At 42.6% G+C, this 25,052-nt stretch overlaps 1 protein-coding gene across 2 annotated transcripts in view; it reads left to right on the forward strand.

The window, feature by feature from the left end:
- Positions 1–25,052, forward strand: part of MSH2 (mutS homolog 2) — a 123,787-nt gene that overhangs the window by 89,623 nt on the left and 9,112 nt on the right. For both annotated transcript variants that reach the window (XM_030557718.1, XM_030557717.1), the window contains exons 9-15: positions 1,009–1,132; positions 3,992–4,142; positions 7,625–7,722; positions 10,846–11,091; positions 13,218–13,422; positions 13,766–14,013; positions 20,789–20,961. In XM_030557718.1, coding sequence (XP_030413578.1) covers positions 1,009–1,132; positions 3,992–4,142; positions 7,625–7,722; positions 10,846–11,091; positions 13,218–13,422; positions 13,766–14,013; positions 20,789–20,961 — 1,245 coding nt within the window. The remainder of the gene's footprint in view (positions 1–1,008; positions 1,133–3,991; positions 4,143–7,624; positions 7,723–10,845; positions 11,092–13,217; positions 13,423–13,765; positions 14,014–20,788; positions 20,962–25,052) is intronic.

The following is a 25,052-nucleotide window of genomic DNA, read 5'->3' on the forward strand; positions in this document are numbered from 1 at the left end:
GTCAGAAGAATTTCCAGAAACAGCTCCGTTTTCTGCTTGAGCACTGATCTCAATGCTGTAGTACTTGCAGTGCAATGCATTCTCTTCGTTCCTGTCTTTACTTTTAGTGCAAATTTCTAAGCACTGATTTTCTTGTTGGTATTCAGGCATAGATTTGTGTTTCTTCCCCATGTTTACCTTTTACCTTATCTTTATCTGTGGAGGGTTTCTTGTTTAAATTCAGTACTGCACTAAATGAATACAAAGAAATAGTGGAGCTGTGTCGCCTTGTGAGCCAATCAGAGTGCAGTATTAACATTTTTTTTTCCAACCACCACTTTGTGTGTGTTCTGTGCTTTGTTGGAACTGCTTCAGTCACAGAGCTGCCGGACACAAGAACTGTGTAAAGCAGTGTTTAACAAAAATAAGTACCTGAAAAAAATACTGAGTGGATTGATAAACAGGTGTAAATCAGTAAAAACCGAACTCCTTTAATTAAAAAACCTGGTAATTTATCAGTGAAAATAGCTAAAAACTGAAAATGCAGAACACTACATATCCCTAAAGGGGTTACTGTAAACCCAGAGTTCCCATGAGGCTGGAGTTCTGGGAAGAGGTGTATTTAAGCTATGGGGAAGTCTGATGAGACCACACTAGTCCCAGGGGCTAGGCAGTTGGACCATAAGGTATCAAGTCTCAAGAGGGATACTCTAGCAAGGGGTAGTACTTAGAATCTGTTTAGACTCAAAAAGGCTTAGCGTACATGGGACCCAGTGAGGTGAGCTTCAAACACAGCAGCCTGCGGAGTGTCCACCCAGAGGAGGCTTTGTGTGCGACTCAGCAAAACTCTCTCCAGCTAAGAATATCATCTGACACAAACAATACTGAATTATGAAATGATGTACAAAAACTATTAAACCAAATCAAACGAAATGACTAATGTAAAAACATTAAACTTCTGCATAACGAATGTATGCAGCAATCAAAATGTTACTATAGTTATATTCATTCTCATTCTTCTTTTTGTAGGTGGAAAATCACGAATTCCTTGTGAAGGCTTCTTTTGATCCTAATCTGACCGAGTTGAGAGAGAAGATGAACAAACTAGAGGAGAGCATGCAGTCTCTTCTAAAGACTGCAGCCAGAGAACTAGGTACGGTGGGGTAAAAATCCCTTTTAAGACTTTATAAAAAAAAAAAGTGCTGTAAGATCTACTGATCATATAAGAGTTAGGTATATTTATCTTTAGTTTAATTATTTAATTATTTGTTAGGCTTCTGGATGATTTTAATGGTGTTATTTAGTATGGTATGTGGAGAGTAACAAACAGCTTTATACCCAAATTGCTTTTTGGGAAAGGTGGTGTTTCAGAATGTTTCACCAGTTGCTGCATACCTATTACAGAGTTGTACAGAATGTATTTACTGTAACTGTGTCTAGCCTTTTCCACTGATTTTATTTTTATTGAGACCCTTGGGGAATATGTAGTCAAAGACCCTGTCCTTATCTATTCGTATTGGTGTCCATTCTGGAAATGCCCATTTCTTGTGGTATGAAGGTGCATATAAAATGGAATACAGAATTCTATTAAGCAGAATTAAACATTTAAAACGACCATTTTTTGTGTGGTACAGTCAGTGCAAATCTCACATTGATCAGTGAATCACATAATCTCTTTTAATGAAAATAAAGTGATAAGAAAAACTAGCAACGCTGACAAAATAAATGAATCTCTAAATTACAGTTTTTTATTTACATCATAGTTTTGCTCATGTGACCCTGCCGCTTCTTATTCTGGAAGTTCCAGATGTACTCTACACACACATTACTGTCAGAATATTCAGTTTTTCTTTACAGGTCATAGTTAGTCAACTATTTTAGTGAATGAAAGTCTGCTTAGTTTGCTGTATTCCAAAAATGGTGCTGAACTTATTTCTGACCGCTTTGATTGGTTTTGGGGACACAAGTAAACCAAACTTGTTTATACTTTGTGCTTCTAAACAAAATACCTGGATGAAAGAGAGCAAAAGACTTGATTGGCTAGGACTGGACCTGGGGTTTCCACCTCCAGAAGCATGTATCAATTGAGATAAGCAGTGCTTTTAATTCAAATGAACGTAGCTCTGTGTCAGGGGTTCTCAAACTTCATTGCACTGTGACCCTTTTCTGACAACAAAAATTACTATAGGACCCCATGCGGGGGAACTGAAGTCTAAGCCCGCCTGAACCGCTCCTGCCTTGGTCGGGGAGGGCGCAAAGCCAAAGCCGAAGTGCATCAGCCCTAGGCAGGGGGTCTGTAACCTGAGCCCCACCGCCTAGTGCTGAAGTCCTCAGGTTTCAGCTTTGACCTCGGGCAGAGGGGCTCAGGCTTCGGCTTCAGCCCCAGGCCCCAGCAAATCTAAGCCAGCCCTGGTGACCCCATTCAAATGGGTTCGCGACCCACTTTGGGGTCCCAACCCGCAGTTTGAGAACCACTGGTCTGTACTGATAGTTGTATAGACAATACCTGTAATTTGCTTCGTACACATCATATTTAGTCTTAGCTGAATATGGAGTGAGGAGGGAGAAAAATTGTTCTTCTTATTCACTGAGGATAGGACAAGAAGCAATGGGCTTAAGTTGCAGCAAGGGAAGTTTAAGTGGACATTAGGAAAAACTTCCTAACTGTCAGGGCGGTTAAGCGCTGGAATAATTTGCCTTGGGAGGTTGTGCAATCTTCATCATTGGGGATTTTTAAGAGCAAGTTGGGCAAACACCAGTCAGGGATGGTCTAGATCAAGAGTGGACAAACTACGGCTCGTGGGCCAGATCCGGCCCCTGAGGGCTTTGGATCCAGGCAACAGGGTTGCTCCCTGCGGTGCCACGGGCATGGCGCCGCTCTCAGAAGTGGCTCCGGGCTGGAGGGGCAGAGGGCTCCGCATGCGTTGCTCTTTCCTCCAGGCACCGCCCCCCGCAGCTCCCATTGGCCCCGGTTCCCCATTCTCATCCAGTGGGAGCTGTGGGGAAGGTACCTGGAGGCGCTAGCAAGGGCAGCGCACGCAGAGCCCTCCACTCACCCCTACCCCAGCGGCCACAGCACTTCCTTGAGCATCGCAGGGCTGGAGACAGGGCAGGCAGGCAGCGAGCCTGCCCTGGCCCTGGTGGCACCCCGGAGCCACTTTAGGTAAGTGACGCTGGGCCAGAGCTTGTCCCCCTCCTGCACTCCGCCCCCCAACTCCTTGCCCTGAGCCCCCTGCAGGCACTTCGCACTCCTGCTGCACCCCAACACTGTGCCCTGAGCCCCCTGCCTTCACCCTGCACACCCCAACCCTGCCACACCCCTCCTGCACCCCAACCCCTGCCCTGAGCCCCCTCCTACACTCTGTACCCCATCTTCCTGCCCTGAGCTCCCTGCTGCACCCTGCACCCCTGTGCACCCTAACCCCATGCCATACCGTGCACCCCTCCTGCCCCCAACTCCTGCCCTAAGACCCCTGCCCTTAGCCCCCTCCTGCACTCCACACTCCTCCTGCACCCCAACCGCCTTCCCTGAGCCTCCTCATACACCCCGCACCACTCCTCTGCCCCAGTCCCTAGCCCTGAGCCTCTTCCTGCACACCACACCCCCTCCCATACCCTGCACTCCCTCCTGCACCTGAACTCCCTGCCCCAGCCCTGCATACAATTTCCCCATCTAGATGTGGCCCTTGGCCCAAGAAGTTTGCCCACCCCCAGTCTAGGTAATACTTAGTCCTACCATGAGTATAGGGGACTGGACTAGATGACCTCTTGAGTTCCCTTCCAGCCTGTGATTCTATGATGTGATGCTTATTTTGTATCCAGCAGGAGAATGGAGCTTTGAGTTAAGTAAATGTGCCATTTGATGGTTTACTGAATTAATGGTGGAGGTGAGCAATACATTTCCAAACAAAGTTCTATAGCACCAAAGACAAGAACATTAAACTTGGCGTGCCCAGTGTAATTTAAGTCATTCATTTTTCTTTTCCTCCCCCACCTTCCTCATATTGAAAAGGCTTGGAAGCTGGCAAGAACATCAAATTGGACTCCAATTCACAGTTAGGACATTACTTCCGAATTACCTGCCGGGAAGAGAAAGTCCTCCGGAACAATGCAAAATATAAGATCTTAGATACCCAGAAGAATGGTGTGAAATTCACAAATAGGTATATGGCAGACGTTATTAATCTTTTCAGTTGTTTGATTTGAGATGCTAAATCATCCCTTTTTGTGTAGACCTATGAAAGTTTTCTTTCAGAAAAATACTGTTAGCATAATACTCCTGGGGGAATTCTGCACCACTGTGCAATGCAGAATTTTGTATTAACGTGCACGTAGAATCCGCCTCCCCTCCTGTAATGGGTTGCAGTCTTGCTGGCCGCCACTAGGGGCTGCTGGACCCGGCAGAGTCTAGCTCTCACATAGAAGACATCGCTCTGGGGAGGGGACGGGAGAGAGGGTTCCTGGCAGCTGCAGTTCAAAGCATGCCATGAGGAAGGAGACAGCATGCAACCTGGGACCCAGCATCAGGCTTTCTCTCCCTCTGGATCCCTGGGCTCAGGGGCGAGGGTGGGGGCATGGAGGGAACTGGGTATCTGGACAAGGGGAGCCACGGCTGGGCATGGGGGGAGGGAGGGAGTGGGTGTTTGGGTCCTGTGGGGGAGGGGGTCTAGGTATCCAGGCAAGGGGAGGGCCCACAGCTGGGCTCGGCGGGGAGAGGGAGTGGGTATCTGAGCTGGGGGGGAAAGGGGCTGTGGCTGGACTCTGGGGAGGGGTGTATGGCTCCCCCACGTGGACTCTGGGTCAGGAGGAAGGGAGAAGAGAAACAGGAACTGGGTGTCATAGGAGTTTCTTTAATTCTACTCCTGGTAGGGTGACCAGATGTCCTGATTTTATAGGGACAGTCCTGATTTTTGGGTCTTTTTCTCACATAGGCACTTATTACCCCCCACCTCCTGTCCCGATTTTTGACACTTGCTATCTGGTCAGCCTAATTCCTGAGGGAATTTTTGTGTCTGTATTGTACAGACATACTTGCTGACAGGTATTTTGAAATAAATTACCAAAGTAATTGAAACTGGTGTGATTATGTAGTGTTGTTTTGACAAAATCTGCAGAATTTTAAATTTTTTGGCACAGAATGCCCCCAGGAGTAGCATATTTACCTAATGAATTGCTTGGTTTCCCCCTCTTCTGTGTAATCATTTTGCTCACAGACTGAAATGTTGTTGAGATGGGCATGAGGGAAGGGAGTGCTGATGCAGGCATTGCTGTCACTACCACACTTCTAGCATTCCCTCTCTACCCTGCCGCATATTTTTGCTCTTTTGATTTCAGGCCATTTCTGTTGGATGATTTGGCTACCATTGTCCATAGTGACAGCTACAGTGAAGGCAGTTTGCAGGCTGTTGTAGAAAACAGATAATTGTAGTTTTAGATGCAGTTATTTGAGGTAATCCTTTCTGTTCTTCAGTATATTTTGCTTAATTAATTTTCTTGTGTCTTGGCCTTGCCGAATATGCTGGCTTAGTTTGTTTTGTATATTTGTGTAGATGACCAAAACAAAAATGAGAGAATAAACATTAATTTGATTGAAAGATTATAATGTTCTTCAGAACATCCCTAAAATGTAAAGCAGTTATCTTTTGTGCTCTTAGTTGTTCTAAATCTTGTTTTACTTCACAATCCAAAATTAATGTTAAATACTGTTAATCAGCTATGGAAGATGCAAAATTTAATAAGTGAAAGTGTCCTCATAGAGGATTTATATTTATAAGTAAGCCAAAGAATCCCTGAGGAAAACGTAACTTTTTTGTAACATCTTTGTTGTGAATAAAGGCCCGCAAATAGACTGAGTTGACAGTCATGGAGCTGAATTTCCTCTATTCATGGAATAGGCACAGTTGCAGTGCAAACTTTCCTGTACGGCCCCATAGAACCTAACCTGGAGAGTGGAGATTAAAAGGTAGCTTAGAGGTGTATATAGATAAATATTTGTTTAAACAGTCTCTTGAACATCATGTTGTGAAGCTGCTTGGAGTGGCTCAGGAGCATGAGCACCAACCTCAGGGAAAACTGTTAAGGAGGAGGGCACACATCCCAAATTGACTGAGAGGTCTATACTTAGATTTCACCAACTAAGTACCAAGTGTGATCTTCTCATGTACTGCAGTAGCCTTAACATGGAGTCAGACAGTTCCCTTGGGTACTCCAATCTATCTTGCACCCAGATAAGCTTGCCGTTGTGATAGATGGTCCCTTGTATCAAATATCACAATGTTCACTTACCCCAGGTCATTTGCACTTGAAGTCCTACACCAAGGATAACCATTGTAGCTAATTCTATACTAAATTAATTAAAAATGTATTAACTAAGAAAAGAAATAAGTTATTTACAAGGTTAGAGCAAGTAAACATACTCTTTGGAACTTAAGATTAACTCATTTGTGTGTGTAATGGAAGTGCTATAATACGCAAGCTCTGTAAGTCCTTTAGGGTTAAACCCAAGCCAAGCGCTGGGGATCCCTTGCATATCTTGTACCTTCCAAGTCCAGGCAGTGAAGAGATGCAGTTTCTTCCTGTTAAGGATTTTTATTCCCTTCCCCCAGAGTCAAGCAGATGGGACATGTCCCCATGCACATCTCTTCTTCATAGTTGGAGGGCGGGAGGGGGAAGAAATCACTGAAGTCTTGTCCTTTGATGTTCCACAATGGTTTGTCTGATGTCTATGGGCCTTCTTTTGTTGGACAGGAAATACTTCCTGTGGTGAACCTAGTATTTAGCACATGCTAGTGCTTCTCTCTTGACTCTGGGGGTTTACAGTTTCAGCGCAAATAAGTAGATATTACCTTATAACATGGGATGCAGATATATGAGATTACTGCATGCAGCAATTTACAAGCATTTCATAAAGTCCAACTCTAAACATTATTTTCATAAACCTACTACATGTTGTAACAGTGCTAACACACAGGTGAGTCAGACTGGTTTCCAGCTATGCATTTGTCAATGTTCAGTTAAGGCCTAGGGGCCTTGGAATGAGCTGGCACCTGATCTGCCAGCATCACGCATCCATCTAAACCCACCTTATTTGAAGACTATGAATTGTTCATAATGTGCAGTAGCTACTTGGGACTTTATGAATGAAAAAGATAGACTTCTCGTAGTATACATTGCTTTCTTCAAGTGTGCATAGCTCTAATATGGACCTCTGTACGTGTTTGGGAAAATCATTTAACTGCTCAGTGTCTGGTTTTCCCCCGTCAGATCTTCCATACATCACAGTTCATTATAAGGTAGCCACAGTTCAGGTCTGATTCTGTCCTTTTAAAAAATAAATAAATCCATTCTCCTCTCTCACACACACACACCCTGCTAAATTTTAAAAATAGCTATGTACAGACACATTAAACTGCTGCTTAGGGTCACAGCTTAGGATCTTCTGTTGGATTGTAGTCTAAACTCTAATCCATTTGTTCAGACCAACATCACCTTAGATGTTCTGCATCTTGATTTTTGGATTGCACTCCCCAAGTAGAACACAGTTAACAAGTTGCCGTTAACTGAAAAAACAAAAGGTGATGTATTGTAGCAAACAGTAGTAGAGATTGAGAGAACGTCAACTTGAATATTGTGATTTTGTTCACAGTAAATTGAGCTCCTTCAATGAAGACTACATAAGAAGCAGAGAAGAGTATGAAGAGGCTCAGGAAGCCATTGTTAAAGAAATCATTAATATTGCTTCAGGTAAATACGTCTCTATTAAAAAATGAAATGAGCTGAAAAGTTTTGGAGAACTGATTTAAAAATTGTATTAAAGTTAATGTTTAAAATTAAATATACACAAGTTAAGAGGGAAGGTACTGTACATCTGGAGTCTGGCTTGAGTTATGAGGGATTACCCGTATCGGTTACAAGGCTGAAGAAATACATGCATATCACATAACCAACATAGACCCAGATTGGGGTGCGGGAGTTTTTGGAGTGTCAGTGGATAAGTGGGCTCAGGTACTCCACCCATGGAATGTATTAAGAGTCCAAGTCAGTATTGGTGTCGCGACTAAGAACATGGGTGGGGAACTTACTATAGTCTTTCTTTATTCCTGTATACACAATGATCTGTTGTTTGCAGTTGGTTTCAAGCATGAGTCCCTTAACTCCCAAATTGTTTGAAAATGAATTGGTCACCTATTCAGGTGGCCAAAATGTTTAACATTCCTGGGTGAAGAGTGCTGCAGTATTATAACTTGGAAGCATAGTTTCATGCAAAGCAATTCTTAAATCTTTAGGGGATAAATTAAAAAACTCACGAACATAAATCCCAAATCTGGAAGAAAAAAAATGCAATTAAGCAAACTTTATTTAGATGAGCCACTACCCCAGTAAGGAAAGAACGGAGAGTTATGCATCTTTAAGCTAAAGAATAGTGAAGAAAATTGTAGAAATCAACATGGTATAAGTGTTCTGTGTCTTTATGAATACTTCCTTGACAGCTTTAAGTCGATCAAATAAATGCTCATAGTAATTATATAAAGCACTGTTCTTAAGAACTAGCTTTGAAGTTGTTTTTGAATGGTAACTGTTAAACTTTCAAGTGCTTTAAAGGGAGAATGAGTAACCAGGAAAAAAGCTGCTGCTAAGAGGCAAAAATGTTAGGTGCAGAGGGATAAATAATCAGTTAGCATTGCAGCACACGTGTTTCATACTGTGTAGAATGTTGACCTGCAGTAGGTGCATGTATGCATGTGTGCGTAGCAACAGTTACGCACTTGATACAACTCTGTTATAGCAGCCTTGTCCTTATTTTTTTTTTCTTTCTTTAGCTTCTCTCTCACAGCAAATATATCTTGGGAATAGATAGATAAGCACAGATATAATGCTGAAGAACAAATGGAAATTACTTGATGATTTCTCATTCTGCCATATAAACTGTTCCAGATTATAGGAATTGTATAGATCAATTCTTAATTGGAAGTGATCTTTTTTAAAAATTCTGTAACTGGATACCATAATTAAAGAAATACAAAATGTTTAGTAGAAGGCTGAATCTCTTGCTTTCCACTGAAGCTTTATATTACATTTTGTTTATTTTTGTCTGGGGTTAAAGGCTGCAAAAGCCCCCATAATGATTTTTTTTGCGTAAAGCTTGTTTAACTTCTGTTCTATTTCTGTTGGATTCATTTGCTTGACTATAGTCAGTTTCAGTGGCCACTTGCATACGCTACTGTGGTATTGAATTCACAAATACATTGCAAAGCCAGTGTTCGTTTGGCTTGATCGGATCATATTTTCATAGTTTGCATCATGCAGTAGCTATTAGTTATGTCGTTTGCTTTAATATACATTGTGCAGCTGCATGAAAGCAAATTAGGTGGTTTGTAAAGATGGCATCTTCTACAATAAACGTCCAACAGACATAAAAGTAGGTCTCTCTTGACTCATTTAAAGACTTCACTGGTGTGTTAACAGAAGCCTACAGATGTATACTCCTATATTTAAACATAATTTTTCTGTCTTTTTCCAGTGGAAGCAATATAATTAAAAAAAAAAAATTCTGCAGTCTGGATTGTGTATACCAGGGTTAGGCAACCTATGGCGCAGGTGCCGAAGGCGGCACGTGAGCTGATTGTCAGTGGCACTCACACTGTCCAGGTCCTGGCCACTGGTCCGGCGGGCTCTGCATTTTAATTTAATTTTAAATGTAGCTTCTTAAACATTTTAAAAACTTTATTTACTTTACATACAACAATAGTTTAGTTATATATTATAGACTTATAGAAAGAGACCTTCTAAAAACGTTAAAATATATTACCGGCACGTGAAACCTTAAACTAGAGGGAATAAATGAAGACTTGGCACAGCACTTCTGAAAGGTTGCCGACCCCTGGTGTATACAATTCTTAATTGGAAGTGATCTTTTTTAAAAAAGCCTTCATGCTGCTCTGTACCCTGCTGTGCAATGAAATGCCTGGTAGAATTTTCTGGAATGAATTCTTTGCACTGTGCTAGTCACTTCTTTTGACATGTTATACCATTTGTAAATATTAAAGTAATTACAGGTTTGTAGTTCAATCACTACCAACACCCTCAACAAACATTTAATACTATTAACACACGGTATAGAATTTAAATAACTACACAGTATGTGCTCTCACTCGACCTTGTTTTAGTGACGCATCCAAATAGTGGTCATCAGAGGCTGTGTGGTCGTTCTGACCATCTATTTTTCCATATTCAAATAAGCTTCCCCCCTTTTCTAATGCCAATAAGAGGCAATTAGTAATGGGCAGGCCTCCTCCCCATTATAGATTGAGAGCATCATATCTTTGTGATCCAAGTATAGGAATCACATGATGACTTCTTAACTCTCACTTCAAATATGGTGTGATGATCTGTCACTAGAGCGGTCGAGTCTATTTTACACATTTGTATTATCACATACTATTCATTCAACTCAGATTTGTCACTATCATCTGCAATAGGTGGTCTGCAAGATGAATGGAATTATTTATTAAAGATGTATTCATTACTTCATTGGTTTCCATATTTGCTTTAAAGCAAAATTTAATTTAAAAAAAATGGATTTTGTGACCAGATCATAGTAATTGATTGGAAAATATGTGAAAGATAAGTTGAACTCTGATTTTGAGATTTTTCCATGCAGTTTTATTTTAAATTGCAGTCTTTTCTTTTGCATAGTGTCCACAAAATGCTGTGTGCTGCACAAATGCAAAAGGAGAGACAGTCCCTTCCCTAAAGAACTTACCCTATTTTAGTTCAAATTTAGGTTTAATATTTCCTTGTTTTTTATTTGTATAAATATAAATTCAGTACCATTATAGATGAATTGTTCTGCTTTTCTTAAAACAGGATATGTAGAGCCAATACAGACAATGAATGATGTGATAGCTCAGTTAGATGCTGTTGTCAGTTTTGCTCATGTATCAAATGGAGCACCTGTGCCGTACGTACGTCCAGTCATTCTGGAAAAGGGACAAGGAAGAATTGTGCTGAAAGATTCCAGACACCCTTGCATTGAAGTTCAAGATGACATAGCATTCATCCCGAACGATGTTAACTTTGAGAAGGGCAAGCAGATGTTCCATATTATTACTGGTAAAAACTAATTTTATATGCAATATTTTCAGTTTTCATTTAAACTCAAGAAACAATGTCAATTTTGAAGTATTTCTTGTGAAAGATGTTTTTAAAAAATGAGTCTGTCAAAATCATTCAGTGCTTTATAGGTGAGGGGGAAGAGACCATTTAGTAATTTACTTATACCAGTGTTGGCATTTGGGGTAGGTTTTGAAAAAAAGATGAGACTGGCTTTCATAAGCCAGTTTCAGCATCGCTATATTTTTGTGATGGTTGTATTAATAAGCATGTATTTTAAAACAAAAAGTGGCCATGATGTACTTATAAAATGTTTCCTTCTGTGCTGGCTACTTCATACACACGGACTCACCAGTCGTCAAAATGACTAGTCATAGAACTGGTCCGCATCATTGTAACTGGAGATGTGCTTGTGGGAACGCTGGTCATGGCATTTGGGGTCTGGTGACATTTAAACAGGATTGTTAGGGTAGAAGAGAGAGAGGTCTTACAAATATTTATAAATAGATACTAGAACCTAGTAAATCCCATAGCACTTTGCAAGATGACACAGTGTACGTGGAGTTGCCATACAATTTCTGTGGAGTTGCCATACACTTGAGTCAGCGTTATAAGTTAACACATAGGGGAATGTTTAATCTCTGTTAATTTAACATAGAATGGACTACTTTAAAAGGTAAGTATGACATAATATACTTAATAGATTAGTGATATAATAAACTCTTGTTTTGGTAACAAATTGTAAGGTCAAATCATTCTTAATACCAACAACATGATTGCCACTGTACGTACATGGAGGAAGACATGGTTTCTGCCTTGAAAAATCCCAGAATCTAAGTTGAAATGCATCATAATTCATTGCATTGTATTTCCATTCTTGTTATGATGATTAGATAGGCCATTCTATTTGAAAATGTTGTCAGCAGTCCTTGTTCAGAAGTTATTGCTAATGTGACTTACCAGGGAGATGTATAAACGTCATATTGATAGTGTAAGTGCTGATTACTTTACAGGTAGACTTTACAGGAGCAATACATTTTAATATGTCCAGTAGACAGTGTAGTTTCTATACAGAGTATAGATGTGTAGTTTTTCTAAAATAGTATCTATGCTGTATATATGTACATTTCCTGTAATATGAATAATCTGCTATACTTTCATACTCTTCTGTTACCAGAGTGGATAAAAATCAATGGATTAAAAAGTATGTGTGTGTGTGGGGTGTAAATTAAACACACCTTTTAAAAATCTGTTTAAATTTGATATTTACAGCCTATGTTAACGCCTAAATTTACTATAATCTATTACAGTCACGTACATAAAGAAATGCTTCAGCAATGAGCCCTCCTCAAATTTTAGTTTGTCTAGCAGACGCAGAGAATGTTTTTCTTCATTTTGTGTAGTTAATTCTAAGATGAGAAACCGACTGGATGTTGAAAAATCAGGAAAGTCTGTTTTCCTCCTCCAGTCTACAAATAAAAATTAAGTGGGAAAGGAATGAAGTCTGTTCATTCTGAATATTTGAAGGACAAGAAACCAGATTTTCAAAGGTGTTTATAGGCACCCAAGAAGCAGATAGGTGTCTAGTAGGATTTTCAAAAGCTCCTGAGGAAGGTCGATGACCAGAAACGATCACCAATTCACTAACTACAGTTAATGTTTCCTTTGTTTAATAAATCACTTTTAAAAATAGTTTTATATGGAGCAGATTGTGGAGGAAGTAATTGATCTTGTAACTTAAAACAGACTGCGTTTATTGTTGAAAGGAAACACTATCAAGACTGATGAGCATAAAATTAAACCCTTCTAGCTTTGCTTTAGTTTACCAGTATGTACATGCATTTCAGATTGTTGCTCATATTTTTGAGAAGTCAGATTGTTTAAAAAAAAATCATCTTTAGGAAGAGCTACAGTCAAGTATTTGCAGTTGCAAGTAAGTCCATCCATGAAGCTGTGCTACTTGTTGCAGCTGTTGGTTATATAGGGAGGAAGAAGTTTTTAAATGTCTTATTTTAGGTTAAATTTAGCTTCAGACCCATTAAGCTTAAGAATCCCTTAAAGCTGTATATAATGTACAAAGGAGAAGAAGCTAATTTATTAATTTCTTGTCAAAATTAATTTCTTAGGTCCTAACATGGGAGGGAAATCAACATACATTCGCCAGGCTGGAGTGATAGTTCTAATGGCCCAAATTGGGTGCTTTGTACCATGTAGCTCAGCGGAAGTGACTATTGTGGATTGTATTCTGGCTCGGGTAGGAGCAGGAGACAGTCAGTTGAAAGGTGTCTCGACTTTCATGGCAGAAATGTTAGAAACTGCTTCAATTCTTCGGTAAGAGCTGTACCTGCTTTGTATTTCATCAAACGGGGAGGAGGCTACCTTAAAGGATTTCTTTATATTGTACCGTTTTTGTTTCTGTTACTTAGAAGATATGTAACTTATCACCATAGATACTGATGCTCCTAGATGAGGATAGCCTAAGTGTTTTACTTAATGAGTGCTCATCTTCATTCACACAGTTTCTTGTGAGCCTGATTATAATCATGTCTCTTGCATAATATCATTTCTCTGTGTGTGTGTGTACATAGTTAACTATTTGCACTTGCATTAGACTAAATTTTGAATTTCAGAGAGCTTGCACTATCTAAACTTTGAAAAAATGTTTTTATTTTAGGACAGCATCTGAAAACTCTTTAATAATCATTGATGAGTTGGGAAGAGGAACTTCAACATATGATGGATTTGGGTTGGCATGGGCTATTTCAGAATATATTGCCTGCAAAATTTGTGCCTTCTGTATGTTTGCTACGCATTTTCATGAACTGACAGCACTTGCTAACCAAGTGCCAACTGTGAATAATTTACATGTCAGCGCACTAACCACTGATGAGATGCTGACTATGCTTTACCGTGTCAAGAAAGGTGAGATCTTTTAAATGCCGAACAAGATAAAACTATCAGATGCCGTGGGAAAGGAAAAGGGAGCCTTTCCTGCAAAAAGACCTGAAACTACCTTTCCTATTTTTAATAGTGATGGCTAAGAACAGCTTGCGACCTACTAATGATTTGGTCCATTTCTCTCTGAAATTGAATACCTTTTAGAGAGCTGCATCTCTGGCTGAATACAGATGAAAATCAGTATATTTTGGTAATGAAATGAGTTGTTTTCTAATCCCCAGACATAGTTCTACAACACAAGTGAAACCTTTTTGGCCTGTTTTTAATATTGCATTTTCAAAAGGAGAAACCCTTCCCAAATAATTTCACGGCTCTGCATTTTTCTAATTAACATACTACCTATAACTACTTTGGCATATTTCATGCTTTATAATTTTATTTTAGAGCAAAAAATTGGAATCTGTTTCTACAGGGAGGATAGATGTTAGAGTTTAGCAGAACAGTTCAGTAGGATGATAAAAAGAAATAAAACAGTAAGCTCTGGATACATATATTTTATTTAACAAATAGTTCAATGTGTGGAGGCATAATCACTGAAAATATTGGCTAACTTATTTATGCAACAATTCATATCTAGCAAAAAGTTATTTTGCCCCCTTTTTAAAGGAACTGGCAAATGAAGTTGAAAGCCCAAAGGCAAGGATTTTTTATTGAATCCATAAACTTGGGTACCGTATCACTGGAGAATAAAAATATAGTACCTGTATTTAAGGAAGGAGAAAAAAGGTAATCCAGGAAACTACAGGACCGAACGTTTCACCTCAATTGTATGCAAGGCCTTAGAACAAATTTTGAAAGAGAAAAGTAATTAAAGACCTACAGCTAAACAGTAATTGAGGTAAAATACAACATGGTTTTTATTAAAGGTAGATCGTACCTGACCACCCTGATCTTTCTTTGAGAAGATAACGGATTTTCTAAACAAAGGAAATGCAGTAGATTGAATCTACCTGGATTTCAGTAAAGCATCTGATACAGTTCCATAATTAAAATTAATGTGAGACTTGAAAGATGAGTAAGGAACTGGTTAAAGGGGAGACTGCAATGGGTCATGCTGAAAGGTGAACTGTCAAGCTGAAGATAGATTACTTGTGGAGTTCCTCAAGGATCAGTCTTGGGACCAATCTTCTTTAATATTTTCACTTACAATCTTAGCACAAGAAGTGGGAATGTGCTAATAAAATTTGCATATGACACAGTTGGGAGATATTGCCAATACAGAGGAGGACCACAATTTCATACAAGGAGATTTGAATGACCTTGAAAACTGGAGTAATAGATATGGGATTAAATATTATAGTTCAGAGTGCAAGTTTATGCACATAGGGAGTAACAACAAGAATTTTTGCTTTAAGCTAGAGCAGGGGTTCTCAGACTTTTGTACTGGTGACCCCTTTCACACAGCAAGCCTCTGATTGTGACCACCCCCCTTATGCATTAAAAACACTTTTTTGTATATTTAACACCATTATAAATGCTGGAGGCAAAGCAGGGTTTGGGGTGGGGGATGACAGCTCGGGAGCCACTGAGGGATCCCGAGCTAGAGCCTTATCGGTTGGAAACCCAGGAGAAGACTTGGATGTATTGGTCAATCACAGCTGTGAAAAATGCTAATATAATCCTAGGACACATCAGGTGAGGTATTTCCAGAAGAGAGAGAGAAGCATTATTACAGTACAAAGTACTGATAAGACGTCATCTGGAATACTGTGTGCAATTCTGTTCTCCATTGTTTAAAAAAGATTAATTCAAACTGGAACAAGTGCAGAGAAGGGCTGCTAGGATGATCCGAAGAATGGAGAACCCTGCCTTACAAGAGGAGACTTAAGAACTTTGGCTTTGTTAGCCTAACAAAACAAAGGCTGAGGAGAGATCTGATGTATTTATAGAGAGAAAACACCAAGTAGGGAGAGGAGTTAAGTTAAGGGCCAGTCTTGGCCCAAAAACAAATGGAAATTGGCTGGTGGGTCTCACCCACAAATTCAGTCTAACTGATCCCTGTATTTGGAGTTTGGAAGGAATTTTCCCCTAGGTTGGATTTGCAGAGACCCTGGAGGTTTTTTGTCTTCCTCTGCAGTGTGGGGCATGGGTCACTTTCTGGTTTGAACTAGAATGGTGGAGTCTCTGATTTGAAGTCTTTAAATCAAGTTTTGAGGACTTATAGACTCATAGGTCAGAAGGGACCAATCTGATCATCTAGTCTGACCTCCTGCACAAGGCAGGCCACAGAACCCCACCCATCCAAATTTATAACAACCCCTGTCCAAACACCGAGTTATTGAAATCCTCAAAATTGGTTTGAAGACCTCAAGCTGCAGAGAAACCACCAGCAAGCGACCCGTGCCCCACGCTGCAGGGGAAGGCGAAAAACCTCCAGGGCCCCTGCCAATCCGCCCTGGAGGAAAATTCCTTCCCGACCCCAAATATGGCGATCAGCTAAACCCTGAGCATGTGGGCAAGAGTCACCAGCCAGCACCCAAGAAGGAATTCTCTGCAGTAGCTCAGTTCCCATTCCATCCAACATCTCCCCGCAGACCATTGAGCAGACCTATCTGGTGGTAATCCAAGATCAATTGCCCAAATTAACAATCCTATCATAACATCCCCTCCATATACTTATCAAGCTTTGTCTTAAAGCCAGGAAAGTCTTTTGCCCCCACTACTTCCCTCGGAAGGCTGTTCCAGAACTTCACTCCCCTAATGGTTAGAAACCTTCGTCTAATTTCAAGTCTAAACTTCCTAATATCCAGTTTATACCCATTCGTCCTCGTGCCTACATTAGTACTAAACTTAAATAATTCCTCTCCCTCCCTAACGTTAACCCCCCTGATATATTTATATAGAGCAAGCATATCCCCCCGCAGCCTTCTTTTGGCCAGGCTAAACAAGCCAAGTTCTTTGAGTCTCCTTTCATAAGGCAGTTTTTCCATTCCTCGGATCATCCTTGTAGCCCGTCTCTGAACCTGTTCCAGTTTGAATTCATCCTTCTTGAACATGGGACACCAGAACTGCACACAGTATTCCAGATGGGGTCTCACCAACGCCTTGTATAACGGTACTAACACCTCCTTATCCTTGCAGGAAATACCCCGCCTGATGCATCCCAAAATCGCATTTGCTTTTTTAACAGCCGTATCACATTGGCGACTCATAGTCATCCTGCTATCAACCAGTACCCCAAGGTCCTTCTCCTCCTCCGTCGCTTCCAACTGATGCGCCCCCAACGTATATCCAAAATTCTTGTTATTAATTCCTAATACCTTGCACTTTTCACTGTTGTATTTCATCCTATTACTATTACTCCAGTTTACAAGATCATCCAGGTCTTCCTGTATGATATTCCGGTCTTTCTCTGTATTGGCAATACCTCCCAGCTTTGTGTCATCCGCAAACTTTATTAGCACATTCCCGCTCTTTGTGCCAAGATCAGTAATAAAAAGGTTAAATAAGATCAGTCCCAAAACCGATCCTTGAGGGACTCCACTAGTGACCTCCTTCCAGCCTGACAATTCACCTTTCAATACGACCCTCTGGAGTCTCCCCTTTAACCAGTTCCTTATCCACCTTACAACTTTCATATTCATTCCCATCTTTTCCAATTTGACTAACAGTTCCCCATGCGGAACCGTGTCGAACGCCTTACTGAAATCTAGGTAAATTATATCTACCGCATTTCCTTTATCTAAGTAATCCGTCATCTTCTCAAAGAAGGAGATCAGATTGGTTTGACACGATCTACCTTTACTAAATCCATGTTGCAATTTGTCCCAATTACCATTGACCTCTATGTCCTTAACTACTTTCTTCCTTAAAATTTTTTCCAAGACCTTGCATACTACAGACGTCAAGCTAACAGGCCTATAATTACCCGGATCACTTTTATTCCCTTTCTTAAAAATAGGAACTACATTAGCAATCCTCCAGTCATACGGCACAACCCCCGAGTTTACCGATTGCTTAAAAATTCTCGCTAACGGGCTCGCAATTTCACGCGCCAGTTCTTTTAATATCCTCGGATGGAGATTGTCCGGGCCCTCCGACTTCGTCCCATCGAGCTGTTCAAGTACGGCCTCTACCTCAGTTGCGGTAATATCCACTTCCATATCCACATTCCCGTTTATCATCCCTCCATCATCGCAAGGTTCCTCACTAGTCTTGTTAAAAACTGAAGCAAAGTACTTGTTTAGATGTTGGGCCATACCTATGTTATCCTTAACCTCCATTCCATCCTCAGTGTATAGCGGCCCCACTTCTTCTTTCTTTGTTTTCTTCTTATTTATGTGGCTGTAGAACCTTTTACTATTGGTTTTGATTCCCTTTGCAAGGTCCAGTTCAATGCGGCTTTTAGCCTTCCTCACTTTATCCCTACATGTTCTGACCTCACCAAGGTATCTTTCCTTACTGATCCTGCCTTTCTTCCACTCCCTGTATGCTTTCTGCTTTTGTCTAATCCCCTCTCTGAGTTGCTTGCTCATCCAGTTTGGCCTACAACTCCTGCCCATGGTTTTTTTCCCCTTTCTCGGGATGCAGGCTTCCGACAGTCTCCACAGCTGTGACTTAAAGTAATTCCAGGCCTCCTCCGCATTTAAATCCACTAATTCCTCCGTCCAATCCACTTCCCTAACTAATTTCCTTAACTCTTTAAAATTAGCCCTCGAGAAGTCAAAAACCCTAATCCCAGATCTACATTTGTTTATCCTTCCATCTAGTTTGAACTGAATCAGCTCATGATCACTCGAACCAAGGTTGTCCCCTACCACCATTTCTTCTACGAGGTCCTCACTGCTCACCAACACCAAATCTAAAATGGCATCTCCTCTCGTAGGTACTTCAACTACTTGATGAAGAAATCCATCCACTATCACATCCAGAAAAATCTGACCCCTATTATTCTTGCAAGTACTCGTCCTCCAGTCTATATCTGGGAAGTTGAAGTCCCCCATAATCACACATTTCCCCTTTGTGTTTACTTCATTAAAGACATTAAAGAGGTCTCTATCCATATCCCAATCAGATCCTGGCGGTCTGTAGCACACGCCAAGCACTATCTCAGGGGAAGCTCTAGTTGCTTTTTTACCCAGTGTGATTTTCGCCCAGACAGACTCTGTCTTATCCATTCCATCGCTTCTTATTTCGCTACAGTTAATTTCATCATTGATGTACAAGGCTACTCCACCACCTTTGCCTTTCTTCCTGTCTTTTCTAAACAGCACATGGCCTTCAATAACCGTGCTCCAGTCATGAGTACTATTCCACCAGGTTTCAGTTATCCCTATAATATCCGGTTTCACTTCCTGCACCAGTAACTCCAGTTCCTCCATCTTGTTACCTAGGCTCCTCGCATTAGTGTACAGACCTTTTAATTTTCGGCGTTTGGCGTCAGTGACAATCTTTCCCCCGTCGTGCAGAGACCTTTTACCACCAGCATCACCCGTTACTCTGGTTTCTCCACTATTCCTCCTTGGATCAAATCTTGGGACCGCAAGGGTATCCCCTCTCACTTTGTTTACTTTCCTCTCCAGGTTATATTCCGGCGTGGAGATCTCCCGAACATCTCCCAACCATCTCCCCCAACTTCCTAGTTTAAAGCTCTCTTGATGAGGTCGGCGAGCCTCCATCCTAGAATTCTATTTCCCTCCTTGCTTAGATGAAGTCCATCCTGAGCGAACAATCGTCTATCCGTAAACGCTTCCCAGTGACCGTACATCCCAAAGCCCTCCTTATAACACCACTCCCTAAGCCATCTGTTGATCGCCATAATCTTGTCACTCCTTCGTCGCCCCGCTCTAGGAACCGGCAGAATCCCACTGAAGATCACCTGAGCCTCGATGTCTTTGAGCCTCTTCCCCAGTCTGGCATAGTCCTCCTTGATACAAAGTACCTCAGCAAGAGGTTAGGGGCCTATTACAGGAGTGAGTGGATGAAGTTCTATGGCAAGAACTGGCAACCTTTGGCACATGGCCTGACAGGGTAATCTCTCTGGCAGGCCGGGCCAGTTTGTTTACCTGCCGCATGCGCAGGTTCGGCCAATCGTGGCTCCCACTGACCGTGGTTCACTGCTCCAGGCCAGTGGGGGCTGGGAAGCGGCGGTCAGCACATCCCTTGGCCCGCGCCGCTTCCTGCAGCCCCCATTGGCCTGGAGCAGTGAACCACAGTCAGTGAGACCCACAATCGGCCGAACCTGCAGATGCGGCAGGTAAACAAACCGGCGTGGCCCGCCAGGGGACTTACCCTGGCGGGCCACATGCCAAAGGTTGCCAATCCCTGTTCTATGGTCTGCGATGTGCAGGAGGTTAGACTAGATTATCATGATGGTTCCTGTGGGTCTTAACGTCTGAAATGAAAGGAATATGCCATGATGTATCAGCCATCAACATATATAAAATAAACCTCCAAGTTCCTTCATAGCTTTCTGTGCATATTTTTGGACTTATATCTTGGCATAGCTAATTATATGTTGCAGAGCTTCATACCAAGGTGCTTGGGTGAAACTGAGGAAAGTACTAAAATACCAAAGATAAAAATCATTGTAACTTAAAGGAATGTCATGTACTTTCTTTGCGCTATTCTGTGCAGGGCTGTAAGCAAATAACACATTTCCTAGGATGTTATCAAATATAGCCTAAGTGGCTGTAAGTCAAGAAATATTGGGAGAACCTAAATATTGCAGGGCTTGTTTTTATGATCTTTTAGTCATTGTAAATATTTTCGCCTGAGAGTTAACTTTATTTTTCTCCAGGTGTCTGTGATCAGAGTTTTGGAATACATGTAGCAGAGCTTGCGGCTTTTCCAAAGCATGTAATAGAGAGTGCAAAAGAGAAGGCTCTGGAGCTAGAGGAGTTCCAAACTATTGGAAAACCTGAGGAATCTGAAGGAGAACCAGCAGCTAAGAGACGCTACAGAGAAAAAGAGGTTTGTTAACATAGGCTGAACAAAACCCATGTCAGGTAGTCAGACTGATAAACATTATTCACTGAAAAAAGTTATACACAAACAATACATTATTTTGAATGAAAAGATGGTGACTGGCAAAAGCCTTTCATCCTTTCTGGAACAAACAGGTTGCAGAATTGTATTTTGCTACATTTAGCCACTGTTTAAATGGGCCAGAAAAATGTCAGTCTCTGGGAATGTCATCTTCTCTAGTGTTGTCAGTTTAGAGCTCCCCTCCAGGGAGATGCACATGAACCCTTTAGAAAGCAGTGGGTGGAATTGCATGCATGTCTTCTTGCTGAGCTGAACAGTACGGACTGAAAGCATATATGGGACCATGGCTCCATCTATCTCTGTGTTTTCTTTCTCCAGTGGGCTGAAGGCCAGAATTGATTGGTTGGTTGGTTGGCTTGTTTTGGGGGGGTGTGTGTGGGGTGTGTGCGCCTTTGGGTTGTAATTTAGTTTATATGTAACTAGCTCTCGCATTTGTTAGGTTTGTAGTTTGCCTGGCTCTGCAGTTGACCCACTGTCTTTGTCCTGTTACGTGAGGGTTCATCTGCACTAATTTCTTCAACCTCAAACAGACTTGTTCAGTATAGTTGATTCCAGTAAAAAATTAGGTTCATATTGTTTTCTAAGTATTAAGAGAATGCGGAATCAGTCAGTGCTACGCTTGGCTGATGCGGCAACTCATGGTGTTAGATGCCATCAGGTGGTCGAGGGACATCTACATGAACACATCACTGGACTTTGACAATACCAGGAGAGATGGAGCTGGAGTTCCGATGAGAAGCGCAGTCGAGAAAGTAACTGAAATACTTCCTTCATGGATTGTTTTTTCTAAATAGACAACCTACCCTAAATTCTCTGTTACTGAGGGACAATCTTCACTCACTAATATATTTTGTTTTCCACAATGAAAACTCTGTACAACTTTTCATGAGTGATATACCCCAGTATTCAGATTCTAATATCTAAACTGTATTGTTAAAATTATGTCACCTAAATTTGGTTTATTGCTGATTATTCACTATATACATATTTTATCTTATCTATATGTATCTTATGACTTTTAAAACAAACTTTGTATTTATGGATAATCTAAGCACTATATCCAGATGTACAAACAGTAAATTTTTTTAGCATTAATGTCAAAGATTAGCATACCAGGTGTGTGTTATGCAAAATGAAAGTCATTCTTCAAGCGCTTGCTCATGTCCATTCCATTGTAGGTATATGTGCTTGTCACATGCACTGGTGACAGAAGATTTTCCCTGAGTGGTATCTGTAGGGGACCGGCTCTGGCACCCTCTGGAGTGGTGCATGTATGCACCGGTATAATAGGTGCCGCCTCCCCCTAACGCACCCCTTTCAGTTCCTTCTTACTGCCAGTGACGGTGCTGGAACATCATAGAATCATAGAATATCAGGGATGGAAGGGACTTTATGAGGTCATCTAGTCCAGCCCCCTGCTCAAAGCAGGACCAATCCTCAACTAAATCATCCCAGTAAGGAGTTTGTCAAGCTGGGCCTTAAAAACCTCTAAGGAAGGAGATTCCACTACCTCCCACTGGTAATCCATTCCAGTGCTTCTCCACCCTCCTAGTGAAAAAGTTTTTTCTAATATCCAACCTAAAACCTCCTCCATTGCAACTTGAGACCATTACTCCTGGTTCTGTCATCTGCTACCACTGAGAACAGCCTAGATCCATCCTCTTTGGAACCCCCTTTCAGGTAGTTGAAAGCAGCTATCCAATCCCCCCTCGTTCTTCTCTTTTGCAGACTAAATAATCCCAGTTCCCCCAGCCTCTCCTCATAAATCATGTGCTCCAGCCCCCTAATCATTTTTGTTGCCCTCCGTTGGATTCTTTCCACTTTTTCCACATCCTTCTAGTAGTGTGGACAAACTACTCCAGGTGAGGCCTCACCAGTGCCAAATAGAGGGGAATGATCACATCCCTCGATCTGCTGGCAGTGCTCCTACTTATACAGCCCAAAATGCCGATAGCCTTCTTGGAAACAAGGGCACACTGTTGACTCATATCCAGCTTCTCGTTCACTGTAACCCTTAGGTCCTTTTCTGCAGAACTGATGCCTAGCCACTCGGTCCCTAGTCTGTAGCAGTGCATGGGATTCTTCCGTCCTAAGTGCAAGACTCTGCACTTGTCCTTGTTGAACCTCATCAGATTTCTTTTGGCCCAATCTTCTAATTTGTCTAGGTCCCTCTGTATCCTATACCTACCCTTCAGCATATCTACCACTCCTCCCAGTTTAGTGTCATTTGCAAACTTGCAGAGGGGGCAGACCATGCCATCCTCCAGATCATTAATGAAGATATTGAACAAAACCGGCCCCAGGACTGACCCTTTGGGCTTCAAGCGCTCTTTATGGAGCGGGCCCTCGCACCGGCCTCCGAGATGGCTAGATTGGACTCCGCTCCAAGCACCTCCGCATCGGTGTGGAGCAACCCACAGTCCCCAACCTCTGACTGGTGCCGATCCTCATCACCAGTACCTGCTAAGAAGCAGAATAAACATGCCGGGAAAGGGTGGTCTCCCATGTCCCATCAAGGGAAGAAGAAAGCTGGAACCAAGCAAAGACCAATGTGGGGCAGCTCATCCCCTCCGGAGCCCAGCCAGGCTCCAGCATCACCAACTGATCTGTCGATCCCCCTCTGGACCCACCCACCACCCCAGGAAGTGGCAGAAGAACCCAGCACCTAGCAGTGCCATCCATGCCAGAGGCCTTCCAGGCTGCTTAAGGACATATTGTCCCTTCTGGTGCCGCGGAAATGTGCGAGAGAAGTTGCCTGCTTGAGAAGCAAGCCCTGTGGCCCTTACAATGATCCCCATCTCCACAGCATCACTCCCCAGCACCATCACAGGCGGCATTCCACCAGTAGTCTACAGAAATGCACTATTGTCCCTCCGACACAAGCCAGCTGGCCTGCCGGAGCTCCCGGCACTGCTCCCCGGACTCCAGGCACCACTCTCCGGAATCCCAGCATCAATCACCGGCTGTCTGGGGCAGACCTCCCAAGGCATTCTGCCACTCTCCAGAGGCCCAGCACAGGTCTCCTGAGCATCTGCGTCGCTCTCCAGACTCTCAGCACTGATCCCCTGACTTTCAATGCTGGTCCCCAGAGTCACGACACTGGTCTCCGGATCAGTGGTACAGGTTTCTGGAGTCAAGACAAAGGTCACTGGAGCCCTGGGACTGTTCCCAGAGTGTGAGGCGTCGATCACCAGGCTACAATCCCCAATCTGCCGAGCGCCTTCACCAGAGGCACAACACCGAGGTCTGACATCCTGGCACCAGTCCCCAAGGGAAGAGCACAGGAACAGCCAACATGGTAAGGGCAAGGAGACGGCAGCGGTACCACTCTGGTCCCCAAGACAAGTCTCTTCCTCCTCAGGCTCGAAAGGCAAGGAGGTCGCAGTGCCCACAGGCCAATGTCACCCACCAGTGGCATCGGAATTTCCCCCCGGGACTACCAGCAAGCTTGTGGCCTCAGGGCCAGTGGCCAGCTCCATGGCAGTTCTGAAACCCATGGGGGTTCCCTCAGATATCACAGCACGTGCTGCAATTGGTCTCAGGGACATCTGAGAAGCAGTCGGCGACAGTCTCCTGACTACCCCCAGACTCAGAAGAGGAGTTGGAGCAGGATGCCCAGGAGCAGCCAGCCTCGGCTGAGGCTACCCCAGCAAGGGAAATGGAGTTGGTTGACTCACCTGTGCCCACCTCCTCATCCTCTTCACCTCATGAGGCGGTGGCGGGGCCCTCCCACACTGTTCCCCAGGATGGGGTCAAAGCTCCCCAGGAGCTACTTAAAAGAGTGGCAGCAAATCTGAGGCTGGAGGCCAAGGAATTGTCGGAACCCTCTGACACCCTATTTGACATATTGAGCACAGCAGCCCCTTCCAATGTGGCCCTGCCCATTCCCGAGGGGGTGGTAATGTTAATCAAGGCTTTGTGGCAAACTCCCTCCTCCCTGCCCCCCCCATCTCCAAGCATGCAGAGAGGAAATAGTCCCAGTTAAAGGCTTCTAATACCTTTACACCCACCCCTCC

Source organism: Gopherus evgoodei, chromosome 3 (genome assembly GCF_007399415.2).
Source record: "Gopherus evgoodei ecotype Sinaloan lineage chromosome 3, rGopEvg1_v1.p, whole genome shotgun sequence".
NCBI lineage: Eukaryota > Metazoa > Chordata > Testudines > Testudinidae > Gopherus > Gopherus evgoodei.